Source organism: Solea senegalensis, linkage group LG4 (assembly GCF_019176455.1).
Source record: "Solea senegalensis isolate Sse05_10M linkage group LG4, IFAPA_SoseM_1, whole genome shotgun sequence".
Classification (NCBI taxonomy): Eukaryota; Metazoa; Chordata; class Actinopteri; order Pleuronectiformes; family Soleidae; genus Solea; species Solea senegalensis.
Window position 1 is genome coordinate 6,919,742 of NC_058024.1, and position 21,357 is coordinate 6,941,098.

Genomic DNA, 21,357 nt, shown 5'->3' on the forward strand with positions numbered 1-21,357 from the left:
AGATTGGGGGCGCCTGACAGTGAAAATTGAACTCCATGAGTGCTCTCAGTTACATCTATGAGTGGTGTATGAACACAGGAAACTCCACGGCACCATTGATGCGCACCTGGAGAAGGGTGTGCGTAAAGCTGCGCTGTTTTGGAGACAAATGTTGGAGTGAATGTGACACTTAAACTGGCTACTTGCAGCCTAATCTTTTGGGGACACGGGGAAATATTGGGACAACAAAACTGTGTACAATGTCTTGCAATAATCAAGCTGCTGGCCGCAAGAGCTGAACAAACGACCTGAGGGGTCAGTTACATATGCACCATCCAGAATAAACTTATAAGACTGTAATAAACCAAGCACAATTTCTTTCAGTGATTATGGATGGCAGGTTTGGTTACCAGGTTAGTAGAGACACTGCTGGGATATGCAATGGGGTTTTCAAATTTTGTATACAGTATTTCTGATTTTCCTCCAAGGACCACCAGAGGAAGCTCGTGTCTTTTTGTATGATGCTGCTTTCACAGTCTCGTTGTGCTCTATAGACTTCATATAACTATTACAATTGCTTGCCTATTTATCAAGTATAGGAGTGCTGTGATGAAGTTAGTTTTGTCACTTTCAGTGGTCATTTCAGCAATACAGTGACAGTGAACAGCTCCTCTGCTATGGCTCCCGTGTGTTTTCCCCTCAGCACTGACCACGCACCGTCCATGGTACCAATCGTTTCCCCTAGCCCCATAGCTTTCTCTGCCATTATCCTGCTGTAAACTCCCTTTTCTTTGACCAAGTTTCCCTCATTACTTAGAGCAGAGCTGCCGTGATGAGACATGAAGCAGTGTGAAACATGCAGGGACTGTTTACTTTAGAGAGCCTTCATTTGTTAGTTAAAATATCAATATTTGCCCTGACGTATAGATTATCGTATTGCACGAGTAAGGGTGACCAAAAAAACGAATTGATATTTTTGACCCACCTCTACTGTATACAGTGTGTGTGTGCGTGTGTGTTCACTCTTAGTAACTCACATGTACAAGGGCCCGTCATAAAAGCTTGTACTGGGGCTTGTCATTACTACGTTATGCCACTGCCTGATAGTGTGAATTGTTGTTTTTCATTACCCCGGAATGAACTGTGATTTTACAATAGCCCAGACAGACTAACTAACCAACTTCTGGCTACGTATCATAGCTTCACCAATAAATGTTGCTAAATTTTACGTAGTAAAAAAAATAATCAGTATCACACAATTTGGTAACAAAAGAAATATTTAGAAAATCACTTGAGGCATAATTTATACTCCGACACATGACTTGAGTATTCTTCCAATTGAGTTTGAACAGGTGCTCCATGAATGTGAAGGTCAGTGTTTCTATGTGAACAAAGTCTGCTAATTGATACACTTTGTGTCCATACATTTGAGAAACGTTTTAGAAAAAAAAAGAATAATATTTGTTCGGAACGAACACATCTGTCTCCATAATTTAGCAGTTTGGAATCATGTTAATACAGGAGTTTTAAGTGTTCACTGTGGCATCGCTGACAGCAGGTGGCGGTAATGCTCGTTCGGTTGCACCGTTGATCAATAGAAGAAGAAGGCTTTGACGCAGATGTTTACGTTTTCCTTCTTCCGCAGTTTTCTGAAACGGAGAAACGTTCACTAATCTGACGCTAAATTCAGATTTCTGAAGAAACCCGCGGCCATGTTTCTGACTTTTAACGCAAGCATTAGCGACACTTAACCGATGGATGCGCTTGAGCTCGTGTGTCGCCCATTGTAGACGGTGAACTGCGAGTTTCCACGTCATTCATCGCAGCCAAAGCTAGAAGCTAACGCTAGCGGTGCGTTAGCAGCGGCTGTGGACGTACGTTTAATATATATTTAAATATATATATATCACATCCACCTGATCCGCCTTTTGTCCAGCGTTAACTTAGAAACCGAGCAAAGGCAGTCATGGCCACTAGGCGTCTGACCGATGCCTTCTTGTTAATGCGGAACAATGCAATCCAAAACCGGCAAATATTGGCTGAGCAAGTGAGTACATACGACCCCCGTCTGAGTACACGTAGCAATGCTGCGGTGAGTGGTCTGCATCGTTTTGACACTTTACTCTGTGTGTGTGTGTGTGTGTGTGTGTGTTTGCATGGAGCCCGAGCAGTTAGCTAGCTGCAGCTGTGTGTGCCAGGAGCTGCTAGTTATTATTTATACAGTGTCCTTGTTTAGTTTTTAATAATATGGGTTTTATAGAAAGGTGCACATCGACTGTTCTATTTGAATAGCGTTGATCCATATTGGTACAATAGTTTAACACAATGTTATATATTGTGACGTAGATGTTAATGGCCATAGAGATAATATTCCTAATAATTAGTCGGATAGGTTTGTATGACTTATGTCTGACAATATTGTTTGATTTTTTCAGTGCTTTAGTTCATTGATGTGATAAAGACACAGTATGTATATCCAGTATTTCTAAATCCCAGTCCTGCTTAAATGAAATCACCAAGGCCCTGATACATATCTGTCTGTAATTATTTTAGTCAGTACATGATATAGGACTGAACGATTTGGGTTAAATATAATGTTACAGATTTGAAATAGCAGTTTTACAATATCACTCTAAATGAAGGTTCACTTCAGTTATTCACTCTGTAATAACCCTTAAAATGTGACAAACACAACACATTGTAGTATAGCAAAATATGTTCTGGCTTTTAATTAATCTCTTGGCATTTGCTGCCCCAACCCTACACTAGAGCGCTGGCATCTGTAGTTGTAGTGAAAATGTTAAAGGGAAATAAAATAGAAAAAGGCTGAACTGAAATCCTGATATCAACTTTATGTTGTCTATGCACAGTGCCTTGATATAATGTATGTTATGATTTGGTGCTATACAAATAAAATTGAATTGAACTTTAATATAGTGTGTTTGTCGGGTTTATCTCTAAAGAAATGAAAAGGCTCCTCATCTGTGAAATGAGAAGGAATTGCAGCCTTAATTTTCCTTCGCTCTGCAGTTCTTCTGTGTAGTCTCTATACATATGTCATGTTTATTTCTGTTTTTATCTACTTTCCCAGTCTAAACTATAACCCACTGCATACACTATTAAACACACATTATAGCATCAGCATAGCTCTTTTGTGGCTCCTCTTTTATAGCCATTCACTGTAAGTATTTGCCTTAGACTTGACCTGTACAATACTGCATGCAGGTGTCAGGTGTGTGTGCATTCACACTCCACTGTTTTTTAACCTGTTACCTTCTGGTGTTGTATTCATTCCTTTCCTGTCCTGTGCACCCTGAGTAATAAACATGATGGAGTATCCCATCAGAGGAAGGTTTCTGCACCACATTTGCCAAAAACTGACACTACGCACCAGGGTGAACAGTTCAAATTCTTTTCCACAGTCTTTTTTGTCATGGCCTGAAAATACTGACCTTTAATTGAAAGAGGACAAACAGCCCAGTCAAACCCGCAGAGCAGAGCACTTTAGATGGTAGTTGTGGTTCTTTGACACATGCTGTCTGTTAATACTTTGTATGGCATGAGTGTATAGAGTGCTGTTTCTGGGGTTAACCTCAGGAGAACCATAGAGGACAAAAGCAAGCAGGTTCAGAGGCAGAGAAACTGAAAATGATGCAGCAGAGGTGCGAAAGTTTTGTGACTACCGATTTATACCTGATAGTTCAGTGGCTGTGTTTTGCTGATGAACGTTTGTACACTTGGCCTATGTTTGTCTTTCCAGAGAGAAAAAAACAAACATTACATATCTGTCACTCAATGAATTGCCCTATGTTTTATTTAGAACAGCAGTTATGGAACAGCTCAGAGATGTCATAAATGAATATGGAAAATGATGTGTGTAGTCAAAATGTGTTTTGTTTGTTGCGCAGGTTAATGCCTTGTTTTAAGCTACACCCATAAGTGTTGTAGAGCATTATCTAAGTAATTACAGTAGTGATAGTTTATTTTTTGTATTTGCATTACTGTTAAAGAAACGTCCATCTTCCTCACCCTTCCTCAAAAAACATCAAATATTTTGACTTTCACTCCTGATAAGTGCAGAAGTAGTTCAGTTGAGTCATTAGTTAAATGATCTATGAATCTGGTGGAGACTGATTTCCTCCAGAATATGCTTCACTGAAGCTGCTGTATAAAGCATTATTCTAATTATAAAGTAGTAAATGTTTTGGTGGGAGTAGATGCAAACACACATACTTTCTGGGTTTTCACTGCTGATTTTCCAGGCCTCACTTTCTGTCACTTCTGTCTTTCTCTCCATTTCCTTGGTCTATGTTGGATCATGGGACCATTCCTCTCTCTGCCAATCACTTTAGGAGCTTGATGAGGTACTGCTGCTTCCCTTCTGGTAGAATTTAGACTCTAAACCATAACACCATTTTCATTGATATTATGTTGTAGTATGTGTTAATGCATCATCTGTTGATGTTTAAAGTTGGCTGATGATCGAATGGCCCTGGTGTCAGGAATTAGTCTGGACCCTGAAGCAGCCATTGGAGTTACCAAGAAACTGCCTCCCAAATGGATAGAGGGAGTTGATGAGGTAAAATTAAACTTCTGTGTGTATGGTGAACTATTGTGTTTTTGGAAATAAATAGGCATTGACTAAATAAGTCTACTTCTTGGTTTTAAACTTCCCTTTTTAGATCCAATATGAAATCACACGGATTCGGCAGAAGATGAAGGATCTGGCCATACTTCATGACAAGCATATGAATCGACCCACACTGGATGATAGCACTGAAGAAGAGCACGCCATAGAAATCACCACCCAGGAGATCACACAGGTTAAATAACTTTAGCTCTTGGTATCTTGTGTGGTAATCAAGATATATATCTATCTATATGTATATATATATATATGTATGTATTTATGTATGTGTGTTTATGTTATTTTTAAAATTATACATGAAATGTTGCTCATTTTCTATCTGCTCACTGGTTTTGTGTTCACTGCAGATGTTTCACAGATGCCAGCGAGCTGTGACAGGTTTGCAGTCTCGCTGTGGCCACTGCACCGAGCAGGAGGAGAGGCTACTGAGAAATGTGGTGTCATCTCTGGCACAGAGTCTGCAGGAGCTGTCCATCAATTTTAGACACACACAGTCTGGCTACTTAAAACGTAAGAACTGGCACCAAAGCTGGTCTTATTTTTCCCTACATATTTACTCCTCTGCTATCATATCGCATATTTGAACTGTTGTCACTTGTCAGGGCTTTATCTCATTTCATATCTCTTCAAAACATCTGCGCGTCATGTTTTTGTTTTGATTTCCAGGTATGAAGAATCGTGAGGAGAGATCAAAGCACTTTTTTGACTCGGGACCCTTAATGGAGGAGGATGAAGATTTAGCTCTGTATGACAAAGTGAGTGGGCTTTCTCCACAGTTGTACCTTCTGTGTACTGTACAATAAAGCAGAATTATTACTGATCACATGTACAAACCGACTAAAATATATGCAGTCAATTAGAGTAAAAACTAAACATAATAGAGTAAAACTAAACATTTTGCTTGGTTTGTGAAATATTGAATTTAAATATTCACTCCGTGTTATGGTTTCTGCCGTTTCAGGGATTCACAGATGACCAGTTGATGCTGGTGGAGCAGAACACCGTCATGGTTGAAGAAAGAGAGCGTGAGATCCGAAATATAGTGCAGTCCATCTCGGACCTGAACGAGATTTTCCGGGATTTGGCTGGAATGGTGGTTGAACAGGTAACAATAAGATTCCACTAGCTTATGTGACACACACTTCCAGTGACAACAATGCTATCTTTAGCCGGTAGCCTCCAGAGGTGAATGTTTGTCACAAAGCCAGATTGTGTCCATTTGTTTCCCTCCAGGCTCTTGTAAACTTTCAGTGACTCTCTGGAGTAAGATGAATGGAAGCTAATTAGAAAGATTGAAGATGTCAGGATACTGCAGGCCTGGAATAATGTCCTCTCCGGCTGTTTGCACACTTGTAAAAAGCACGCTGATGGCATTATAAGGATCAGATATATTCAGCCTGCTGTGTTTTGTGATATATTAGTGGATTTTAAAGTACGCAGGGAAGTGAGCTGCATCTTAACCTGTCAAAATGGCACTTCGTAAAAAGAGTCACATGACATTCAGAGCTCTATGGGTCACAAAACATCAGGGCTATGAACAGTTATCAACTGCCCGAAGGCTGAATATTGAGACAGTGTGTCCCAGTTTGATTAAAAAGGTGAGAATCGGTAACAATGAAGTGCTGGACACTTTAAAATCATCAGACCCTCAAGTCAAAGCAAACCCTAAACTTACAAAGGTGGTTTGCTGTGTTATAGTCCTCAAGTAATACACTTTAGGCCCACAACTGATGATTATTTTCATAATTGATTAATCAAGTACTTGTGTTACTGTGTTTCCCAACCAAAAAATCAAAGGGCAAAATATCATCCGTTAAAAAAATCCTGTCTTTTTCTTTAAGGGCACCGTTCTTGACCGAATCGACTTCAATGTGGAGCAGTCTTGTGTAAAAACAGAAGATGGATTAAAACAGTTACAAAAGGTAAAATGAAAATGCATTTGTGAGAGGCTTATATGTCACTTTAACCTTTTGGTTTGGTGAATTTATTACAAATGTACGGTGTAGGTTGCTATAAAAGATTAATGTAACACAATTACTGGGAAGTTTTACATGTGATACTGATTGTTTAGAGCTGCAAACAGTAAAAAGACAACAAACTTTAGAGATAAATATGTCCTTATTGCATACTTATTTTAAGATCCAATATAACTTTTTTTTTTTCTCTTGTCAATTTCTTTGCAGGCGGAGCAGTATCAGAAGAAAAACAGAAAGATGCTGGTCATTTTGATCCTCACCGTCATAGTCATTGTTCTAATTATTATTCTTTTTGGAACAAAGTTTTAGTCATGCATTCCTCTGGCTCTTGTTTTCTGTGTGGGTGTATGTTGTGCATCTGTGTGGACTTGAACTTGGTCTTGGTTTTAACTCAAAACAAAGCTGACTGCCTTCCAAACCTACCAGGACAAGAAGAATCCCACCCACATCGTTGTGCAGTGGCACTTATGACTATGATGGGATAATTTCCACAATCTGTTTTGATGAAAGAAACAATCAACCTTCTCTCTAAGCCATTTTATCAAATGGCTCGCATCCAAATCATTGTAACGCTCTTTGATAGAGGTTTGTTAAACCCAACTGTGTTGACATTTCTGTGTCTATATAGAAACTGCTATTTTGGGGGGTATAAAACCGTTCCGCCATTGATGAAATGTGAAGGCAGTGTTCTCTGCTTGAACTCAAAGCACTAATTGTGACATGTCTTGTGTGAAGAGGCATCATTTCTGTTTAAATAACAGTGCAGATATTTAGTTCCCGTGAGAGAGTTTTGACACGAGAGAATGTCTGTGAAAGAGAAACATGCAGTAGATCTTAATTTAACAACAAAATCACTTTCATCACAACCTGGTTCAGTATTTTTACATTTTCTGTGTGTTACGGCAGCACCAGACAGGATTAAAATAATCATTAAGTACCAAAAACATTCTTTGGTTTAAGGATCACCAGGTTTTTCTCATTTTACCCCTACTTAAATAATTATACAACGCACTATGGTCCCTGCTTCCCCTCTAATAGTCTGTGGAAGATCCTCCATCTCAGTTCTAAGATCATACCTGTGTCACACCTGCTACACGTGGCATCAAGTGCTCATTTTAAAACACTTAATTGTTTTTTGTTTGTTTGTCATGGTCCTTGCATTAAGTGCTACCTTTTAAAAAACTTGCAGTTTGCACATATTGAGGCCTGGGGAGGGGAAGGTGTTATGGATGTGATACTACTGGCATCTGTATAATGAAAAGAGTTATTGACTTATTTATTTTTGAATTGCTTCAAAGAATCCAGAGGATGAGAGGTGTGGGGTTTCAGGTCGGAATCACTGTACTGCGAGTAAATTAGTGTGATCTGATGTCTGAACCCAACTGTTGTTATTGTCCACTCCAGTGAGAAAACTGTGAAGCAGTCCAACACAAGCAGACACGTGAAGACAGCGTTATGAGGTTGTTTTTGTTTATTGTTTCTTTTTCTTTCACTTCACACACATTATATTTTAGTTGACTGTTGGAAACTTTTTGTGTTTTTATAAAGACTGACGACTTGAAATGAAGAGCTTTGACATATCTACACTGCAGTTTATACACCTGTTAAAATCCTCTCTGTCATTGATGTGAAGTTGCTTGTGAATAATGGTTATGTACTAGTGGTACTCCACTGGAGTTTTGTTTTTGCAGAACAAAACTGGTGAGGAGAAAGCAGCTTTTTTAAAATAAACCTATAACATGGTGGGGGTTTTATTTGTCTTTTGAATTGGTCACAAATCAGTCACTTTCTCGATGGAGGTAAATCTGTTCTACAACTGGAACCATTCTTCAATTAGTCAAAGTACTTATTATGTGGTGTTGATAATTTACTACTAAAAAAACTATAGCTTTTGCCCTGGGAGAATCTCTTTTTATATATGACAATAAATTAAGCTATTTGACCTTGGCATTAAGGAAATTAATGAACATTTCCGGTTGAATAGGATTACCCATAATGTTAAAAATGTTAAAAATGAAAAAGACAAACTGTTATATGGATCAAACTAGGCAGATTACCATATTTTCCCCAATATAAACTCAGATAAGATCCGATTATCACTGATTATTAAAGGACAGCAAACACTGCTTATTAATGGATGGGATAAATACTTACACCTCTGATTGTCATGTTATTGTGGAGATGGAAAAGGTAAGAGGATGTACCAGTGGACCGTAATTTGAATGGACTCTTCATATTAAAGGGAAGCATGCAACAGTTAACAGTTAAAGTAAGTGAAACTGCAAACAGTACGGTTTTTAAAAGATCAGGACTAACAAGATTCAACTTCATTTGTAAAGCACTTTAAACCCACCACAGTGGACAAAAGTGCTGTACAGAATAATAAAAGCTCACATAATAAAAAACATGAACCATGATAAAGGTAACAGCCATACAATAAACCACAATAAAAACAAATTAAATAAATAGGTGTAAATAACGTGCTTAAATGTGGGAGAAAATTGACGAGACAAGAAGTAACCAGGCAAAAATTTGGGAATTCCTGTAGGAATCAACTGTCGCCAGCAGATGGCAGTAATGCGACGACGTGGACGCAAGCTGCTGTTTCTCTGAAGCCAAAGACGAAGAAGAAATAACAGTTTTAGTTTCACCACTACTGTGTTTCAAGGCTTGTGTAATGGAAGAAAATTACCCATTTCCAGTGGAATACGACTCTCTGTTTGCTGAAACATTCAGTCAGGAGACTCAGTACAGTTTGTGCGGTCAGGAGCTGAAGATAAGACAACTGTTTGGTGCGAACCTCGGCGTGGCTGCACCGGTCTGGGAATCTGTAAGAGCATACTGTAATTTTGCTTTAAAAAAAAAGGAAAAACAAAACTAACTGTGAATTTTAGAATATTGATAACGATGACGTGTGTGTTTGTGTGTGTGTGTGCGCGCAGGCGCTGCTTCTGTGTCGTTTCTTGGAGCAGCAGCATGTGGAGCTGAGAGGAAAACGTGTCATGGAGCTGGGAGCGGGGACCGGCGTGGTTGGTATTTTAGCAGCTCGCTTCGGTACGTGACAGGTCCACGCTGACATTTTCACAGCGACAGAGTTCGTCCTTTACTCACTGTTGATACACAAAACTCATTATTTCTTTATCTCGCTGTACTTAACTGTAGCTCAAAGTTGACATTTTCATGTAGCTCACTGCTGCCACCCTCAGGCACACACTGCAAAATGCAGCTGACACGTCATAACAAATGTTAGGTCCACATGTGGGCAAAAATACATCATAATGCATTTAAATAAAATACTAATAACTAATAAATGTATCAAAATAAACTATAAAATACAGCAGCGTTTGTGGTTTATTATTTCAAAATACTAATTTAGTCTACAGCTGAAACTGTTGGTTACGTTTATTTCATTCATTTAAACATATAAAACAAGTCTTTTTAACGAAAATAACAAAACCAAAAAAAAAACCTGTCCAACAGTCTTTGTTGCCTTATCTTGTACTTGCAATGTTGACAAAGTATATTATTAATGAATTCTTCTGTGACCTTGGCCATTCAGGTGCAGCTGTGACCCTCACTGACCTTCCTCATGCTGTCCCACAGCTCCAAGTCAATGTCTCACACAACATGCCAGCCGGTGGTTGGCCTTCTACTCCTCCCAGGGTCCTCCCTCTGTCCTGGGGTGAGGACCACCTGAACTTTACATCTGACTGGGATCTGGTGTTTGGCGCAGATATAATTTACCTCCCAGACACATTTCTGCTGCTCATGAAGACACTAAGTCATTTGTGTAAGAAGGGCGCTGTCGTTTATTTCTCGTCCAAGATGCGGGGAGAGCACGGGACTCAGCGTTTCTTTGAAGAATGTCTGCCAAGCAGATTTAATGTGGCACTTGTGCACCGTGATGAGCAACAAAACATTAATATCTACAAGGCATCTTTGAAAACAGATGAGTGAAAGCTGGAGCAGCTGTTTTTAGGACTGGAACTAGGATGTACTGAAACAATTCATGGATCAAATGTCTTAGATATTTTTTTAAATAACAGCGAAAACAATCCGCAAAGCATGTTGCACATTCTTAATTTTAAAATGAAGTGAATCATACAAAAGATGGAGGTTACCTGTCGAGCTGCACTATGTCATGGAAGTTACTTTTTTACTCAACTGACTATAAGATTTTTATGGGCCTTTATGGCAGGTACTCATATATTTTTAAAGGGATTTTATATGATTTGAAAAGGAAACACAGTCTTTTGTAATTATTAAAGTATCCTAATGAATATCTTGATTGTCTTTGAACTCTGAGCTTATTGTTTTTGCAGATTGGTGAAGTTATTTTTCAGCTTCTAAACAGCTTCTCCTGCAGATACAGGCTACTACTCACTCACTCATCTCACTCACTCATTCATCTTCTATGAGGGTCACATGGGGCACTGGTGCCAATCTCAGCTGACATAAGGCAATAGGTGGGGTACACCCTGGACAGGTCACCAGGCCATCACAGGGCCACATATAGAGACAAACATCCATCCACTGACACACTCCTATGGTCAATTTAGAGTGACCAATTTGCCTAATCCCAAAATCAGCATGTTTTTGGACTGTGGGAGGAAGCCTGAGAACCCAGAGTAAACACATACACACACAACATGCAAACTCCATGCTGTTCCACAGGTTGTGAATCCAGGTCTACTTGCTGCAGAGTGCTAACCACTACCAGGCTGCTACCACTACTAGTAGTATTTCTACACTACTACTAAAAATTGCTTGACATATTCCATTGTATCACTTGTCCTTTCTTGTCTTAGACAAGAATTCAGTACAAGTTGTCTAGTACCATGCAGTTTTATTTAAAGGAGCATTATTTAAGAAATCGATTGCATAAAATGACCATATTATACTGTATCATCAGAGATTAAGGACATGTTATTTTTTTTAATATGTACACATGTCTGTACAAACAATTTCCATATAAGTTTTTTTGTTATAGTGTCTGTGGTGACATTACTGCACCACAACAAAGAGTGACACATTTTTTACACAGTGCCAGTAAAGCTTTACACAGCAGCACAATGGCGGTAAACACCAAGAAGGTTCCACAAAAAGTTTCAGGAGTGGATTTTCATGCTAAAAATGAAGTCGGACATTTAGTCCCATTTTAACCACAATCGCGATGTTGGCTTCTCACAAATATGATTGATATTGAAAGTGCATACTCCCTAGCACTCCCCTTTACAACTGCATGACTTTGTGCGTACATGCCTGTGTCTGCACTCACAGCTCCAAGTTTCCTTGATGCAATCTGCACAAGTAACACTAAGGTTAAGGAAGTATAAATAACACATTACTTACTGAAGCACCGTAGAAAAAACTTTAATCCTCCATTTCTAGCTGTGTTTGTATATGAGGGGTGAGGAAGAATATAGGTCAAATTAGGACTGCAGTGTTGTAGTAATTACTCAAAGGTCCACCATGGGGTAACAGAGCTTCCACAGTGCAACTTTAAATATTGGCTTTATTAATATAGATACAGCAATTTTTCACAATTTTAATTTATAGCCTGTTCATGTTTATGCTGTGGAAAAGTTGTATGAATTGAGCTCCTCCTAAATATGTCTTATGCTTCCTTGATCTACTTGGCAACCTTGAGTGAAATGGCAAAGCATAAAAAAACATAAAAACTTAACTGGCACATTGAATATGGTGACATTTAAGTTAAGTTTTTAGAATTTTTTTGGGGTGACATCAGTCATTCATGTTGGAACACAATGCTGTTTTCTTAGTGAACAATTTAAAAACCAAAACAAAGTTCATCCCATGCCCTCCAACTATTCTGTCAACATCAACCGATTGTCATTCCTGCAGCCTGCTGCTGTCTATACTTACCTCATCCCCTCTCTCCTGTTCTCTGCTGATGTACAGACTTTCTGTTCACTAAAGGAAAGCCTGTTTGTTACGCTACAGAGTTTCAAAGAAAGGGGAGACGACCCGTCATCCGCTGTCCATCTCTCCATCCACTACAATTCAGCCAACAACAGATCCCTATCTCCCTGCAGTCTGCCTTCCATCATGCCCACTACCTCCCGAACAAGTGTTACAATAAGTCACAATAATCATTGATAATTGTTGATAGTTGTGAAAAGCTGAGGGAAATGAAGTGGTTGTGATGATGAGCAGTGACTTTTTCAGGATTAATAAGAAAACATCAAAAGAGCTGTCATTTACACTTTTAACAGTAATTGTGCACTTGAAATTCTCTTTGGTGTAAAATGTGTTTTATCTTCTATCAACCTAACAACAAAGTTGAATCCCAGTCCAATTTTTCTATTTGTGAGTTATTTTTCTAACTGTTTTATAAATGTTTGAATGTTACAACATGTTTGAATCAACCCAAACATCAAGTATATTCAATTCAATTCAAACTTTATTAGGGACACAAAAAGTATACTAATGCTTATTATTTGTAATTATAAATGACAGTAGGATGGGTTTAGTGACTCTGTGTGTGTGTGTGTGTAATGTGGTGGGAGGGGGATGAATACCACGCTCCTTTTAAACCCTTGTCCTGTTTGACTTCATTAGACCTCATGACACCTTATGAGCAACACGGACAAAAATCTGAACCAGGCAGCTAAAGGTACATGTGTGCATTTATCCCTTTAGTTTATTTATTTATTTCTGTTTGTTTAGCTAGTGTTGCATCTTTTTTGATGCATTGGTTTAAAATCTCTGTTTGAAAATTTATTTACATCAATCTTTTCAAATGTAATATTTTTTTCTATGTTTCAGATCCTTGATTTAGATCGGATGATGGAGTTTTGGCCTGAGCAGCAGGGACATTCATCTCTTTATGCCAGATTTGGTACTGTTCCTCGGAGAAATTGTGCACATACGTAAGTTTAGTGCTTTAAACAATGATGTATAGCATGTGATGCTTGATTTACTTTGGAATATTGGCCCAATACAGTTTTATTTTGCATTTACAACCAAATTATCAACCTAAATGCAAAAATAATGTAATTTATTAAAATGATTTATTTTCACCTTTTAAAGACAGTAAACCAGAGCTAATAAAAACTAACTGCTTGTCTTGACAATATTTCTGATATATTTGAAGTTCATGCACATATTTCCCCACCCTTTCTCACAGCTATCATGACAGACATCAAACGACCAGTTACCCGTTTTCCTATGGTGAGCAGCAGGGTCAAGGCAGGGAGTCTGGTTACTGGACTGTACCAAGCCTAAGAACAGGAAGGTCTCAACAGGACAGTGCCAATTGGACGCACTCTGAGCTTGCTGCCCCATCTTCTTCCCACTTCCCTTTTAATTTGGATCGTCAAACTCAGCAGCACCAGGACATTGGAGTATATGAGCCATATGAAGTCAGAGGCAGAGAGTGGACAGCAGCTCAACGAGATTACGAAAGAGGATTTCAGAGGGAGAGATGGCAGAGGATATGGGAGCCTTCTAGTCCCGTTCGTTACAAGAGGGAAGTGTCTACTAAGAGGAGCAACAACAGCTACCAAGGGCTGGAGTCTTGGGCAGCTCAGTACAGCCATTCACTTCCTAGGAGGAAAAACAGAGAGGAAGAATTAAGATGCACACCTCACAGTCTGTTGGAGAGCAGCGGGGCAACAGAGAGGAACAGGAGTGGAATAAATCCTCAGGTGTCACTCCTCCAACACGTCAGACAATCTGCAGATGGTAACAAATCAGGAGCAGTGTGGGACAGACGGCAAACTCTAACCTGTCATCCACTGCAAGTTCCTGCCTCTGACACAAGCCACACACTGGACATTATAGAAAAGGCAGGCTATCAAAGGAGAATGTTTAGCCATCCTCCTGGCTACACTGCTCCTCCTCCTTATAACAGCCCACATAAGTGCTCACCTGTAATGCAACATAGCAACACCAACAGAGAGCAGGGAGGTCAGAGACAAACCTACTGGTCTCAACCCACAATTAAAAAGCAGGATATATCAAATTTGCAGGATAAGAATAAAAGAGAGAAAGAGGAGTTAACAAACCGAGACGGGAATCAAACCTGTGCACAGCTGGAAGGACTCCAGCATAGGACACCAGGATCAGATGCCTTAAAAGCAGGAAGTCCCATCACTGTTCAGGATATACAGCAACATCCCCAAATAATACAATCAGTCCAGAATACAAAGGCAACTGAGCAAACATCATCAAAGGTGATCGAAGGAAAAAAGTTTTGGTTAAATAAAAAGACAGGAGGGATGACCATATTCTGCCTGGTTTCCCGAATAGCCGACATCACACAAACCCCGTCCAGGCCACTGTGCACTTCTCAAGCAAACATTCAAAGCTCAGAATTCACAGAGGTTTCTGAAGGTCAAAGGGACAGTGGTGACATTCTTCAAACACAGAAGTTTGCAGATGAGGTCGACTTCAGAGCGGCAGCTTCCACTGAGCAATCAACTTCTGATACAAGAAATATTACAACCAACGTGAAGACGATACCCACTGGTATCGACAGCCTTGAGACAGAGACAGGTATTTCTCCAGAAAACAATAATTTAAATGGTTCTACATTTGGGAGACAAGTTGCACAGTGTGCACATCCTGTGCCAGTCAAATATCCTTTGTGGAGGGAACCAAGTTTCACAAGCAGGGCAGAAACTGAAAATCCATCCTCGTTTTTAAAAGCAGACCACAAGGAAGAAGAATCAGGTGGTCTACACAGCCAAGAAAAGAGTGCTACAGCTCATCCAATCAATGTCGAAGTGAGGAGACTAGACATCAAGAGAGACACACAGTCTGAGGACAGTGAGAGTCTTCTGGTCATTGACACAACATGTGTTGTTGTCAAAATGGAGCTGATTCCACCACCAAAGAAAGATCATGTTCACTATTTAAGCTCCACAGTACACACCGGAGAAAATCCACTTCATATTCAGTCAAGCAACGTTCCCAAATCTAACAGTCTGCTGACGAATGAACAAGACTCAGATATGGAAATGAAATTGGCATCTGAAGGAGGAGGTGATTTGTCTTTCACCTGCAAGCCTTCATCTTCCTTCTCTGAGAGGGAAACCTTAGTGGAGTGTTCTGATAGAATCCCAGGAATCCCTCTGCATGGCTCCATCACAGAAGAACAAAGTGAAGAAGCGCCATCATTCCTCGACTTGTGTGTGATGGATGAACCTTTGTCAGTAACAAATGACAATCACGACAGAACTGGACAACTCCCAGACACCAAAGAGGATCACCTAGTAACGTGTCAAAATGAGGATGATGCTGAGGATCAGGTACAAAATGAAGATGGTGAGCATTTTGCAGGACCTCAGGAGCAAGTATCTGCTCTGTGTGAAGAGATGGACAACAACTCCAAACTCGAAGCAAATGTCCAAACATCAAAGGAGACTAAAAAGACTGAGGACAGACAGCTTGAACCAACTGATGAAGAAGGTACAACTGAAGAGAATGGGGAAGAAAATCAGCTTGTTACAAATGATCCCTCTCTTCAGCATCCATATCCATGTGAGTGCCTCTCTAAATCGTCTTTTCTTTCACACTCCAATCTTACTTCTCTCTCTTATATCTCTCAGTTAACCACAGAGGAAGATCTTGATGTTGTTGCATTAAATCTAGCTGAAAACCTTGCTCCTTGTCCTGAAACCTCATCCTTGCCTGAGGCAACATCATACCGACAACCATCTCCTCTCCTTCCTGGATCTACCAAATCCTCCCCAAGTTCCACACCCCATAAATGTCACTCCCCAAGGCCTTCCCCTGAGTTAATTGATCAACTGATGGAACCAATTTCTGGTATTGAGGACAAGGATGACAAAAATGAATCATCAGAGCTTGTAAACGATGAATCCAGTGATGCTTCTAAGAACCGTGAGGAGCAGGAGGTGGTGTCACAGCAGCAATTTGAATTTGAGAAATCAGACAATGATACTTGTGGAGAAGAGAAATCCAACAATGATACTTGTGGAGAAGAGAAATCCAACAATGATACTTGTGGAGAAGAGAAATCCAACAATGATACTTGTGGAGAAGAGAAATCAGACAATGATACTTGTGGAGAAGAGAAATCAGACAATGATACTTGTGGAGAAGAGAAATCAGACAATGATACTTGTGGAGAAGAGAAATCAGAAAATTATACTTGTGGAGAAGAGAAATCAGACAATGATACTTGTGGAGAAGAGAAATCCAACAATGATACTTGTGAAGAAGAGAAATCAGGCAATGATGGAGAAGAGAAATCCAACAATGATACTTGTGGAGAAGAGAAATCAGAAAATTATACTTGTGAAGATGAGAAAACAGGCAGTGATACTTGTGGAGAAGTGAAATCAGACAATGATACTTGTGGAGAAGAGAACTCAGACAATGATACTTGTGGAGAAGAGAAATCAGACAATGATACTTGTGGAGAAGAGAAATCAGACAATGATACTTGTGGAGAAGAGAAATCAGACAATGATACTTTGAAGAAGAGAAATCAGACAATGATACTTGTGGAGAAGAAACAACAATGATACTTGTGAAGAAGAGAAATCAGACAATGATACTTGTGGAGAAGAGAAATCAGACAATACTTGTGGAGAAGAGAAATCAGACAATTATACTTGTGGAGAAGAGAAATGAAAATTATACTTGTGGAGAAGAGTGGAGAAGAGAAATCAGACAATGATACTTGTGGAGAAGAGAAATCAGAAAATTATAAGAAAGAGAAATCAGACAATGATATACAACAATGATACTTGTGGAGAAGAGAAATCCAACAATGATACTTGTGGGAGAAGAGAAATCAGAAAATTATACTTGTGAAGATGAGAAAACAGGCAGTGATACTTGTGGAGAAGTGAAATCAGACAATGATACTTGTGAACTACAATGATACTTGTGGAGAAGAGAAATCAGACAATGATACTTGGAGAAGAGAAATCAGACAATGATACTTGTGGAGAAGAGAAATCAGACAATGATACTTGTGAGAATGAAGAGAAATCAGACAATGATACTTGTGGAGAAGAGAAATCAGACAATTATACTTGTGAGAAGAGAAATCAAAATTATAAGAGAAATCAGACAATGATACTTGTGGAGAAGAGAAATCAGACAATGATTTGAGAAGAGAAATCAGAAAATTATACTTGTGGAGAAGAGAAATCAGACAATGATACTTGTGGAGAAGAGAAATCTCAGACAATGATACTTGTGGAGAAGAGAAAGAAATGGACAATGATACTTGTGGAGAAGAGAAATCAGACAATGATACTTGGAGAGAGAAATCAGACAATGATGAGAGAGAAATCAGAAAATTATACTTTATGAGAAGAGAAACCGACAATGATACTTGTGGAGAAGAGAAATCAGACAATGATACTGGAGAAGAGAAATCAGACAATGATACTTGTGGAGAAGAGAAATCAGACAATGATACTTGTGGAGAGAGACAATGATACGAACTGGAGAAGAGAAATGGAGAAGAGAAATCAGACAATGATACTTAAGAAGAGAAACAATGATACTTGTGGAGAAGAGAAATCAGACAATGATACTTACAATGGAGAAGAGAAACAATGGAGAAGAGAACAATGATACTTGTGGAGAAGAGAAATCAGACAATGATACTTGCGGAGAAGAGAAATCCAACAATGATAGTTGCGGAGAAGAGAAATCCAACAATGATAGTTGTGGAGAAAAGAAATCAGACAGTGACACTTGTGAAGAAGAACGCAACATCACTGATGAGCAACAAACAGAAGCAGACAGTGACCCTGAAGACCTTTGGGAACAGACTCTTGAACAGTCCAAAGAAAATGCTATAGATGTCGACATTCTACAAAAACAAGCAGATGATATCACTTGTAATAAAGTAAGTCATCTTACCAAAGAGCAACTACAACAAAAAGCCAGCAAGGATCCAAAAGGACTTTTGAAAACTACAACACTACAGGAAAACACAACAGACACAGAAAACAAGACTGGTCATGACAAGATCAATATTTTGCTTTTTGATGATGACCAAGAAGAAGGCGTTTCCTGTGCAACAGAGAGTTTTGTGACTGAAGAACGGTCACAGAGAGAAGCCAGTGAAGATACAGGTCATGAAGTTCAGATGTCTGAAACATTCAAAGACACTGCAGTTGATTGTCAAACTCACATAGATGTAAACATTGTGCAGGAACAATTTTGTTTCAGCCAAAAAGAGAATGTGTCTTATGTTATGAATAGTTTAACAGCTGAAGAGCCATCAGAAATAGAATGTGACGAGGAACAATCAATATCCCAAGAAGAGATTGAAATTTTGCAGAACAGTGGATCTGACTATGAACCATCTGGCCCAGACAGCAAGGTGTCTCCATCACCAGATTTAGTCTTTCTCTCAGAGCTTCCTTCTCCATCACACATCGAGTCAAATGTTTCTGACTGCCTGGAACTAGACTCAGCCTGTTGCTCAGCTCTAAATCCCATCAGTGCTGATGTTGGCATTAGAGAAACCATCTCACATTCTCTGCCTTTTGACTCTTGTGAAGAATCTTCTCCATTTTCATCTTCTACCAATGAATTACTCCCAGATTGGACTCCAGACATTTTTATTCCCCCTCATGGAGGAGGTGGTGTTTTCTTTGACTTGACCCACCAATATCCCAAGTCCTTATGGGATGCTGTAAATCGCATCAGGAAACATACAGCGCCTGATTCTGAGAATGAGGAAGAGGAAGTAAGCGAGCACTGGGATCCAGAGAGCATACGGGAGGGTATGGGCTTCCCAGATGCAGTATTCAACATGAACTCTGAGACTGTAGCCAAGCAGGATCCATGCTGTACTGAACAAAGTGTTGAGGAAGACACGCTGTCCTGCAGCAGCCACAGCTCTGGAGACACTGTTATTGTAACAGAGGAAGATGAGGTTCAGGCAATTCAACTTGACCAAGTGTTTGCAGGGGCTGACGGCGAGGGATCCTGCTCTGGTGAAGTAAATGATGAGACAGCAGCTGAGGAAGAAAGAGAGGATGAGCCCGTGAAGACAGACATGAGAGAATTGTGTGTGAGTGAGGAGACCAGTGTGGAGGACATGAAAATAAATAGTGTAGGAGAGGACACAGGTTGTGATTGTTAAGCTGTAGAGCAGGAAAGCCAGTCTGTGACATAATTTAAACACAACATAGACATTTAACAATGAAATACAAGTATTTATTTGTTTTGCTAGCTGACATTTTACAGTAGGGAAATCTAAAATACTCTCAATCAGATCTAGTTTTATCACACCTTTTATTGATCCAAGTTGATATATGCTATTAGCAATTATGATACATTTACATAAAATGTTTAATTATTTGCAGTGACTTAGGTGCGCATCGTTATTTGGCAACATCCGGTGTTAAAATGGAAAGGGTTGTGTCAGGAAAAAAAGTAAGCAGGGGGCCATTTCATAGTTTTGCAATTATATTTAGTGTCTAATGTTATATTCCATCTTATTTTTTGTAAACACAAATATTATGTAATAAAGGATAGATGACAGTTTGCATCACCTTGGACATTTTTTCCCTTTAGTGCAGCAATAGTCTTATGATTCCCAGCTCTAAAAGGCCATTTCACAGCATCTCTGTTGGGTTCAAATGATTCTGTTGTGTGTTGTGTTGCAGAATAAGGTGTTAAACCATAGGTGATAAAACCTTTTTCAATGGCTGCCCCCCCAGTCTATGAAATAGTATACCTTCTCATGTAAGAACAACCCAGACTCTGAAAACATCTTTTCTCCTTGGCATTCAATTCAGGATGAGCTAGACAACTTTCTATTGTGCTGCTTCTTTCTTATTCTATTATCTTTATTCTACTATATATTAATTTTGTTTCTGCTGTGTATTTGTTATACATGTGCAGCACTTAGGTTAACGAGGGTTGTTTTAAATGTGCTATTTAATAACATTGACATTGTTGTGGATTATATACAGTAAGAGACACTAATGTGGTGTATAAATGGCAGTTAGTGTTAAACTCATTTTGATGTTGTATAAATATATTTCGAGTAAAGACACAACAGCTGCAGGAAACATACAAAATTTATATATAAAACAAGTCATTTAAAGAGACAGCAAGTTCATTTTTATAAACAGTGAAATGAATGACATCAAACGGTCCTGGCTTTTCATGGACAGTGTAGCACAAGTGCTTTCCAACTGAGGAGGAATCTCTACTTACAACTTAGTGATACTAGGTTTAAGAAGTCACTAAGGGAAAAAAGAAACTCTTTAAATGTCAAAATACAAGAGAATTACAGCTGGTTTTGGGAGTAAAGAATGAAAACGTTTACATGAACAATCTTATCTTATTCCTATTTTATGCTTTTTGTTAAGTGTAAAGACTTTAAGGGCAACGTTAGAGTAAATGGATTTTTTTTTCCCCCCAGACATAATTACTTGTTACTGTTTTTGCAACATTTGAGCCCTTTCATTAATATGAATTTGATGTTTTATTTACCTTGAAACAGATGTAGTCTCCAATATTTCATGTTTCACTGTCCAAATTAAAGAAATAATTCCATGGGAGTGTAACATTTAGTTGCTAATATCTGTAGAGGAAAACATGTGATCAGTACTGTAATTCATTTCACAACAACATTACTGAGGTTCCTCTAATGAGTAAGAGGGGATCAGTCATTTAAGTAGTGTGATACATTTGTTCAGTAATAAAGGCACTCCCTCTCTCTCTTTTGCACAATGAAACTACTTTGACTTAAATCAGTTTCATTCCTTATTTATATAC

General features: G+C 39.0%; 4 protein-coding genes across 7 annotated transcripts; all 4 read left to right on the forward strand.

The window, feature by feature from the left end:
- Window positions 1-1,588: 1,588 nt before the first annotated feature.
- On the forward strand, window positions 1,589-8,346 carry stx16 (syntaxin 16). Of its 4 annotated transcripts, none has more exons than XM_044024528.1 (9): window positions 1,589-2,071; window positions 4,332-4,343; window positions 4,451-4,558; window positions 4,662-4,802; window positions 4,975-5,137; window positions 5,294-5,382; window positions 5,589-5,732; window positions 6,469-6,549; window positions 6,811-8,346. In XM_044024528.1, the coding sequence occupies exons 1-9, from the start codon at window positions 1,946-1,948 to the stop codon at window positions 6,910-6,912; spliced, it is 966 nt and encodes a 321-aa protein (XP_043880463.1). In that variant the 5' UTR covers window positions 1,589-1,945; the 3' UTR covers window positions 6,913-8,346. The 4 variants fall into 4 exon arrangements, with proteins under 4 accessions (XP_043880463.1, XP_043880465.1, XP_043880464.1 ...); XM_044024530.1 differs by having other exon boundaries at window positions 1,589-2,026; XM_044024529.1 differs by lacking the exon at window positions 4,332-4,343.
- A 798-nt stretch (window positions 8,347-9,144) lies between these two features.
- LOC122768483 (EEF1A lysine methyltransferase 3-like) lies at window positions 9,145-10,885 on the forward strand. Its single transcript, XM_044024533.1, has 3 exons — window positions 9,145-9,433; window positions 9,546-9,657; window positions 10,163-10,885. The coding sequence occupies exons 1-3, from the start codon at window positions 9,281-9,283 to the stop codon at window positions 10,558-10,560; spliced, it is 663 nt and encodes a 220-aa protein (XP_043880468.1). The 5' UTR covers window positions 9,145-9,280; the 3' UTR covers window positions 10,561-10,885.
- A 2,244-nt stretch (window positions 10,886-13,129) lies between these two features.
- LOC122767936 lies at window positions 13,130-17,120 on the forward strand. The gene is made up of 4 exons (XM_044023511.1): window positions 13,130-13,240; window positions 13,393-13,496; window positions 13,754-16,759; window positions 16,934-17,120. Exons 2-4 carry the CDS (start codon window positions 13,411-13,413, stop codon window positions 17,118-17,120), a joined length of 3,279 nt encoding a protein of 1,092 aa, XP_043879446.1. The 5' UTR covers window positions 13,130-13,240; window positions 13,393-13,410.
- A 1,031-nt stretch (window positions 17,121-18,151) lies between these two features.
- si:ch211-159e12.5 (clumping factor A) lies at window positions 18,152-21,300 on the forward strand. Its single transcript, XM_044023513.1, has 2 exons — window positions 18,152-19,716; window positions 19,755-21,300. Exon 1 carries the CDS (start codon window positions 18,152-18,154, stop codon window positions 19,709-19,711), a length of 1,560 nt encoding a protein of 519 aa, XP_043879448.1. The 3' UTR covers window positions 19,712-19,716; window positions 19,755-21,300.
- The last annotated feature ends 57 nt before the right edge of the window (window positions 21,301-21,357 follow it).

Excerpts from the sequence above, each read along its gene's own strand:
- LOC122767936 (XM_044023511.1), top strand. The coding sequence starts at position 13,411 with ATGATGGAGTTTTGGCCTGAGCAGCAGGGACATTCATCTCTTTATGCC. Across the intron at positions 13,497-13,753 it reads CGGAGAAATTGTGCACATAC|CTATCATGACAGACATCAAA; the intron begins GTAAGTTTAGTG and ends CCTTTCTCACAG. Across the intron at positions 16,760-16,933 it reads TATACTTGTGGAGAAGAGAA|ATCAGACAATGATACTTGTG; the intron begins ATCAGACAATGA and ends TGGAGAAGTGAA.
- stx16 (XM_044024528.1), top strand. The coding sequence starts at position 1,946 with ATGGCCACTAGGCGTCTGACCGATGCCTTCTTGTTAATGCGGAACAAT. Across the intron at positions 5,138-5,293 it reads ACAGTCTGGCTACTTAAAAC|GTATGAAGAATCGTGAGGAG; the intron begins GTAAGAACTGGC and ends TTTGATTTCCAG. Across the intron at positions 6,550-6,810 it reads GATTAAAACAGTTACAAAAG|GCGGAGCAGTATCAGAAGAA; the intron begins GTAAAATGAAAA and ends ATTTCTTTGCAG.
- si:ch211-159e12.5 (XM_044023513.1), top strand. The coding sequence starts at position 18,152 with ATGGAGAAGAGAAACAATGGAGAAGAGAACAATGATACTTGTGGAGAA.
- LOC122768483 (XM_044024533.1), top strand. The coding sequence starts at position 9,281 with ATGGAAGAAAATTACCCATTTCCAGTGGAATACGACTCTCTGTTTGCT. Across the intron at positions 9,434-9,545 it reads CTGCACCGGTCTGGGAATCT|GCGCTGCTTCTGTGTCGTTT; the intron begins GTAAGAGCATAC and ends GTGTGCGCGCAG. Across the intron at positions 9,658-10,162 it reads TATTTTAGCAGCTCGCTTCG|GTGCAGCTGTGACCCTCACT; the intron begins GTACGTGACAGG and ends TTGGCCATTCAG.